This window comes from Antechinus flavipes, chromosome X, assembly GCF_016432865.1.
Source record: "Antechinus flavipes isolate AdamAnt ecotype Samford, QLD, Australia chromosome X, AdamAnt_v2, whole genome shotgun sequence".
In the NCBI taxonomy this organism is placed as follows: Eukaryota; Metazoa; Chordata; class Mammalia; order Dasyuromorphia; family Dasyuridae; genus Antechinus; species Antechinus flavipes.
This window is the reverse complement of record NC_067404.1, coordinates 1,012,759-1,020,714: the sequence shown is the minus strand read 5'-3', so window position 1 is coordinate 1,020,714 and position 7,956 is coordinate 1,012,759. Positions and strand designations below refer to the sequence as shown.

Sequence of the window (7,956 nt, the reverse complement as noted above, 5' to 3'; positions counted from 1 at the left end):
CAGAGACCTTTTAGATAAGAAGAGTCTTGAAGAGTTATTGCAACAGTATATATACATTATTATTTTTTCTTTTCAGTGTACTTCAGGATATCTGTTTTTTAAGTATAACTTTTACTATAGAGATTTTTTTCTGCATCATTTTAATGAAAAACATGTTATATTAATTTTTTTTTATTTGAATGCCTTATTGTTCCGTAAATTGGTAAGTTTCTATTAAACTAGATGGAATTTTCTATACATTATATTAGGCCATTTGAGATTACACATAGTTTTGGATAGACTGTTTCAGTTTGGGAGGCACAGGTCTAATGTATTTTTATTTTAAAATGTCATTTAATCTCGTTTTGCCTTAGTTATCAGTAAAACAGAGAAGATTGTGAAGAGTAGGATACAACTAAACTGCAGCTAGATAGCTAAATAGCTAGATTTTCTTTTCTGTTTGCTTTTGATAAGTTTTTTTTCGTAAAAAAGTTATAATTTAAGATTTTCCTTTAAATAATTCTTGTGGAATTTTAGTTTCAGTTTAGTCCCTATAAACTGTTTGCTAGGAAAAATCACTATTTTCAGTGTATTTGACAGAATTTGGAGTGATTTGTTGGCGTGGTTTTTGTTCTTTTTACTGGAGAGGGTCACATTGTAGGAGGATTTTCGTTTTAAAATAAATTTTGGGAGAGCTTGTTTAAACTTTGTGAGAGATTTATTTTAATTTTTTTGGGGAAGGGATGTCTTTATACATGTTAAAGTTTATTACTGCATTCACAAACCTTTTTCAATAATTTTTTTAAAAGCAGATTTTTATATCCGGGTTTCGTCAGGGCCCGCCCTCTCCGTCACTAATCTTCTTGCGCGATTGTACGTGAAAGCGAATTTCTTTCATGTTAATTGTTTGTCAATACCTGTGGTAAATAAGTGTGGCGATTTAAAATTTTACTTTAAATATTAGGGAGAGCTTTTGTGTGTGTGTGTGTGTGTGTGTGTGTATGTGTGTATTTTAAGATATTAATACGTGAAGGAACTCGAGGACGCGGAGGAATTCTGAGACCGGTGACGAGGTTGCGGCAGTCAAAATGGCGGCGTTAGAAAATTTTAAGCAACGTCGTTAGAGAATGTCAGCAATTTTTCAAAAAATTAAAACCTGGACTTCTTTTCAAAGTTGCCATGGAGGTTGGGCCAGAAGATTTCGTGCCCCCACCAGAGTGCCCCGTATTTGAACCGAGTTGGGCTGAGTTCCAGGACCCATTGGGTTACATTGCCAAGATCCGGCCCATCGCCGAGAAGTCGGGCATCTGCAAGATTCGGCCACCAGCGGTAAGATTTTACATAAAGGGCAAATTAATGGGTGGAAAAGTCTTAAAAATGCTCTGTCTTAAAACATTAGAACGCCTTTATGACAGAGGTCTACTGCCACGTAATTAACAAAAATTACAAAATACAGATCGCAAATACTAAAATGGCTTACGATTGATTTTTCTTTTGTAATCAAAAAACGGAGGGAAATGAAACCTGAGGGAAGAAAACATACCATATTTTAAAAAGCTTGTTTAAACTAAAAACAATTAAAAAAAAAAACAGCCAGAAACGTTGCAGGGTAGGGGTGGGGGTGGGGGAATAGCAAAAGACAACACATAAAAATATTCTGAACCAAGGTCAAAAACTAAATATTTGTAAATTAGAAACATTATTTTATAAATTTAACCTTCAAAACTATCACTATATCTAAGCAACACAATTCAACCCCACTTACCACTAGAAACGTCATAATGTGAATTTTAATCCAGTTACTTAAACAATTTAAGTGTACACCAAAAACTACTAACAATCCATCCATAAAAGCAATATAAATAAAAATTGCTCACATGTTCAATTAAGAAATATGAAAACTAATCAATAAAAATAAAACCAGGAAAAAAAGCAAAATAATAAGACACGAAAACCTGCCATTGAAACAATACATGGAGCAAAAATACTCACATTTTAAGTTTGATCTCAACATAAACTTACAAAACTAAAACTTTTAACAAAAAATAGCTTTATTAGTAATTGCATCCCCCCAAAATGTTTCTATTGATTGCTACTTTTAAGAAATAGCCTGTCTGCAAAACATTTATTTTTCCCAAGAACTCCATAGCTAACCTGTTTGATAAAAATTAACAGTATTCCTCTGTTGAAAACATCAAGATAGATAGAAAACTACAGAGTATAGTAGAATTTGATGTTTAAAATTGTTCTCCACAATGGTACTATGTGACAGGATCACATTTAAAATTATTTTCAGTCAGTAGCATTATAAATAAGACCAAAGTCTTAAATACAAATGTTTACTTGATAATATTACCCCATGAAAACTCAGTTATCAGTAAAAATATAAAAATAATTTTCATAGGTTATCTACACCATGTTACATATGTCCCTTAACATTTTTGGTCTATAATCAAAAGCTCAAAGTGCAAAAGTTTTTCAAATACATTTAATTAACCTTTAATTTTTTTTCTCATCCCTTTAAGGACTGGCAGCCACCCTTTGCTGTCGAAGTAGACAACTTCAGATTTACTCCAAGAATCCAAAGATTGAACGAATTAGAGGTAAGATGGCCTGGGAAAATTACTGAGGCATCTTTGCAACTTTGATTTTGAGCCAAAACTCTAAGTGATATCACCTAATTCGAGGTAAACCTCTTATTTTGTTCTGCTCTGAAATTATAGGTTTCTAATAATTTGGTCTCTCCCCAAATCATCGCATTCTAAAAATTTCCCTGATAAATGATCTGACGAATTGAGGTCATTACATCCTTTGAAACACATCATTTTAAGCATTGTAATGCTTGAATTGTCTGCCTTCCTGACCTCATTTCAACAATCACAGTCAAATGACTGTAAATCAGGTTTGATCAGGCCATCTTCTCAGATTTTAGTTAGCTGTTTATAATTAACTCATATTTGTATGTATCTTATATATATATATATATATATATATACCTTCATGGTATTCTGTTTCCCCCTTAACAGAATTGTGGTTCCCGAGAGCATGGACTTTATCTTTTGTCTTTATACCCCAACACTTATGCACATAGTAGCTTATGGCCACTGGGAGATGAAATTTGCTTGTATGGAACATAGGAATAGTTTTGCTGATCACCAAAGGTATCCTTTTGTGATGATGTCAGTCCCAGTAAGTGAGAATTATTATTTGCTAAGACTGCCCATCTCTAATTCTTGCTATCTTACAGAGAAATGTAGTATGTGAGGTGGAATATTGGTATGGTGAAACTTTACTTAAACTTAACTCTTTTCTTAGGCTCAGACTAGAGTGAAGCTCAATTACTTGGACCAGATTGCTAAGTTTTGGGAGATACAAGGCTCTTCCTTAAAGATACCAAATGTGGAGCGACGGATCCTGGATCTCTACAGTCTTAGCAAAGTATATATATATACATATATATATATTATTTTGTCTTTCCATTTAACTGTGAACTCTGAACAACATAAGATTAGAATGCTAAATAAATAATTCAGATCACAAAAATTTGTTGTCACTAGGGTATACCCACAGTTTTCTAGGATACTCTTTTATTGTAGATTTGTGTTTTGGTTTTATAATGACAATGGGTGAAAGGGATCATGGAAATATTTTTGATAGTCCTAGCCACAGACTCAGACTGTTGAAGCATTAGAATAGCCTGGATCTGATTTGGAGTGTAAGTAACCCCATATGCTTTTTTCCTTTTTAGATTGTGATGGAAGAGGGAGGCTATGAAGCCATTAGCAAAGACCGTCGTTGGGCTCGTGTGGCCCAACGCCTCAACTACCCAGCAGGCAAAAATATTGGTTCCCTCTTGCGCTCTCATTATGAGAGAATCATCTATCCTTATGAGATGTACCAGTCTGGAGCTAATCTAGTGGTAAAGAAAAGGGGCAATGAATCTCTGCTCTTAACACATGGAGATCCCGGCTGGGGGGGGCCTAATTTTCTGAGCATATATTTTTTTTCTCTTCTTGCTGGTGCAGATTGGGATTAGTTTCTAATGGTTGAGAAAATGACATTTCTCATAGACTTTCCATATTCATCCTTTTAGAAAATAATCTATTCTCCTTTCCCCTGTATTTATCCATTCTATCTTTTCTTAAAGTGTTTAGTAGAAACATCACTGATGTTCCATGTTGTGTAGCATTGATCAGTAAGAATATCATTAAATAACTTCTTTCATATTATAGTATATATAAATCAAAGTGGTACCCAGAACAGAAAAGTCTAGGTAATTGATTTGAATTTGCAAGCTTAATTTTTTGGAAATATGACACCATATACTTTTTTCCCTGTATATTTTCCAGCAGTGTAATACCCGTCCATTTGACAGTGAAAAGGACAAGGAATACAAACCCCACAGCATCCCACTGCGTCAGTCTGTGCAGCCCTCTAAATTCAGCAGTTATGGACGACGTGCTAAAAGGCTACAGCCTGATGTGAGTGTTTTATTTATTCCTTCATTTTCTTATCCTGTAACCTAACAACTTCAGAAGAGTTTGCTGGCTTTGTTCATCTCATCTTTTTGGTCATCTCACCAAATTAGGAATATGTTCCTAGAGTTCTTCACATTTGGCAATTGTCTGTGAACTCATATTCTACAAAGAGTTAAATCTGTTTTTCATACAATTGTTTTTTTGTTATGAATGCTTTAGTTGGGTAGAGATGTCATAGTTCTAAGTCATGATGCAGCTTGGTAAAGATCAAAGCGCATCTGGTAGTGCAGTAGTGCATAACACTGCACTATTTCCACCTCCTCTACAGATTTGTGAGTGTAAACTCTATTAGACACTATCTATGTCACTTGAGATGTCTGTTTCTTGCAGCCAGAGCCAACTGAGGAAGACATTGAGAAAAATCCAGAATTAAAGAAATTACAGATTTATGGAGCTGGTCCCAAAATGATGGGCCTTGGCCTCATGGCCAAGGAAAAAAGTCTGAGAAAGAAGGGTGAGTCTTAAATAGGAGGGATGAGAAAGAATAAGTCTCACTAGGGATATTTCATTCTCGGCGTTAGAAGTTCTCGTTTGTGATAGAAACTTTCTGCATTTTATTTTAGTCTCAACTTCTCAGGATAAAGATGGGCCTGAGTGTCCTCCCACAGTAGTAGTGAAAGATGAACCAGGTATAGATCTGAAACTAGAGACATCATTCCCCAAAACATTTATGGATGGAAAGGAAGAACTCTTTCATAGTCTGGAGCCCTGTACCAAAATGACAATGCGTCTTCGGAGAAACCACAATAATACCCAGTTTGTAAGTAATTTCAGCTTCGTTTTTGGTAGGGAGTTATAGGAGAATGAGCAATTCAATGTAGCCTCTCATATAATAGGACTCAAAACATATGAAGGGTCTAAAATAAGTTGTCAGATGAGACTTTACAAATCAAATTGCACATCCTCATTATGCGTGCAAAATAACAAAAATGTTAAAACTTGTCATAACAAAGTGGTACCACTATAGGAATGAATAGTAAAGTATGGAACAATGTTAAGAACTCATAGGAGTAGTAGACCCTCTTTTAGAAGAAGTTTCTTGCAGCCAGAACCAGCTGAGGAAGATACTGAAAGAAATCCAGAATTGAAGAAATTCAAACAAAAAGCGTTGAGTGTAGGAAGTTGGCTTGTTATGATGACTTGTGCAAAAAGGATTGAATTAGAGGCTCAGTGATGCATAAAGTGAGGGCTAGGTACATGTAATGGTTATCTACTTATATCTAATTTGAAATGTTCAGAAAGTAATTTATGAAAATCCTTCTATTAGTGACATTGTTTCCATTCTACTCTGATAGGAGTCAAAAAGTTTTATTTCATATTTCATTTTTCTTTATTTTTTCTTTTAAAACATTATTTTTCTTGTTTATTTTTTATATGAACATTTTATTGTCCAAGTGTAGAAAGTGATTTTCCCATTAATGAGAGATCACTTACTTTCTTTTACATCTTATTTTCAACTCCAAATTCACTCTCAATTTTCCCTCTCTCACCCAGAGAATGCTCAAATTTATCTTATGAAGCAAAATCTTAGTCCATCATCTCCCTGTTTGGGAATATATAACATATTTCATCTTGAGTCCTTTGGAATTGTAGCTGATCAGCCTTTTTGTCTTTGCAATGTGGTATTGCATGCATGATTCTCTTGATTGAATCATTTTATTCTGCCTTATTTCATACACATTTGTGTTTGTCTGAAAACATCCTATGAATCATTTATTATCATATAGTAGTTAGTTCCATCATATTAATATATCATTTTTGAGTTATTCTCTCTTTATTGAATTATAATTTTTTTTTTGGTACAAAATGACTAGTTTCGCATACATATATATTTTTCCCCTTTGGCTTTTGAATTATTTGTGCCTAATAAGCTCTAGCCACCTACATATTAATTTATATATATTGAAAAGGTAGGCATTTGTGTTTCTAAGATCATCATTTTGTAGGTTTGGGTGTTCTTCGTGTCAATAATGGTATTAAGTTTCTAGTTTTAAGTCCTAGAGTTTTTTCTATTGTTTTATAGGGCCTGAGTCTGCATTTCACTTTGCCCAATGTTACTTTCAGTTCTGAACCTCCATTTGTCCCTTTTGATATGAAGGCCCTCTCATCAATGAGTCAATCTACAGTTGGAAGTAAGTTTTGAAAAAGCTTGAAAATCTGAATATAAGTTCAAATAAGAATTTCTCTTTTTCTCTTTTTGCAATCAGAGAGTGCAATTTAAATAAAGCCAAACCACCATCAATGAATTGTATGAGCACTGATGATAGGAGGTTAGCTAATTTAGAAGCGATTGGACAAAAAACTCTTTATAAAAATATTATTGGGAGTCATTATTTAAGGAGCGTAGGAAAAGTTTTTTTTTTTTTTTTTAAATTTTTATTTAATAATTACTTTGTATTGACACTCGTTTCTGTTCCGATTTTTTTTTCCCTCCCTCCCTCCACCCCCTCCCCTAGATGGCAAGCAGTCCTTTATATGTTGGATATGTTGCAGTATATCCTAGATACAATATATGTTTGCAGAACCGAACAGTTCTCTTGTTGCATAGGAGAATTGGATTCAGAAGGTAAAAATAACCCGGGAAGAAAAACAAAAATGCAGATAGTTCACATTCGTTTCCCAGTGTTCTCTCTTTGGGTGTAGCTGCTTTTGTCCGTCATTTATCAATTGAAACTCAGGTCTCTTTGTCAAAGAAATCCACTTCCATCAAAATATGTCCTCATACAATATCGTTGTCGAAGTGTATAATGATCTCCTGGTTCTGCTCATTTCACTCAGCATCAGTCCATGTAAGTCTCGCCAGTCCTCTCTGTATTCATCCTGCTGGTCATTTCTTACAGAACAATAATATTCCATAACATTCATATACCACAATTTACCCAGCCATTCTCCCATTGATGGGCATCCATTCATTTTCCAGTTTCTAGCCACTACAAACAGGGCCGCTACAAACATTTTGGCACATACAGGTCCCTTTCCCTTCTTTAGTATCTCTTTGGGATATAAGCCCAGTAGAAACACTGCTGGATCAAAGGGTATGCAAATTTGATAATTTTTTGGGCATAATTCCAGATTGCTCTCCAGAATGGTTGGATTCGTTCACAACTCCACCAACAATGCATTAATGTCCCAGTTTTCCCGCATCCCCTCCAACATTCATCATTATTTTTTCCTGTGATCTTAGCCAATCTGACAGGTGTGTAGTGGTATCTCAGAGTTGTCTTAATTTGCATTTCTCTGATCAATAATGATTTGGAACACTATTTCATATGAGTGGTAATAGTTTCAATTTCATCCTCTGAAAATTGTCTGTTCATATCCTTTGACCATTTATCAATTGTAGAATGGCTTGATTTTTTATAAATTTGAGTCAGTTCTCTATATATTTTGGAAATGAGGCCTTTATCAGAACCTTTAACTGTGAAAATGTTTTCCCAGT

General features: G+C 34.4%; 1 protein-coding gene across 8 annotated transcripts in view; it reads left to right on the top strand.

Moving 5' to 3' along the window:
• The first annotated feature begins 830 nt into the window (after nt 1-830).
• Nucleotides 831-7,956, top strand: part of LOC127543056 (lysine-specific demethylase 5C-like) — a 48,932-nt gene continuing 41,806 nt past the window's right edge. Inside the window, exons 1-7 of one of the 8 annotated variants that reach the window (XM_051969030.1) lie at nt 834-1,308; nt 2,505-2,582; nt 3,295-3,417; nt 3,728-3,898; nt 4,329-4,460; nt 4,848-4,971; nt 5,081-5,277. In XM_051969030.1, the coding sequence (XP_051824990.1) occupies nt 1,159-1,308; nt 2,505-2,582; nt 3,295-3,417; nt 3,728-3,898; nt 4,329-4,460; nt 4,848-4,971; nt 5,081-5,277 (975 nt within the window). In that variant the 5' untranslated portion in view covers nt 834-1,158. Of the gene's footprint in view, nt 1,309-2,504; nt 2,583-3,294; nt 3,418-3,727; nt 3,899-4,328; nt 4,461-4,847; nt 4,972-5,080; nt 5,278-7,956 lie in introns of all 8 variants that reach the window. The other 7 variants (XM_051969039.1, XM_051969033.1, XM_051969036.1 and 4 more) reach the window with 7 other exon arrangements.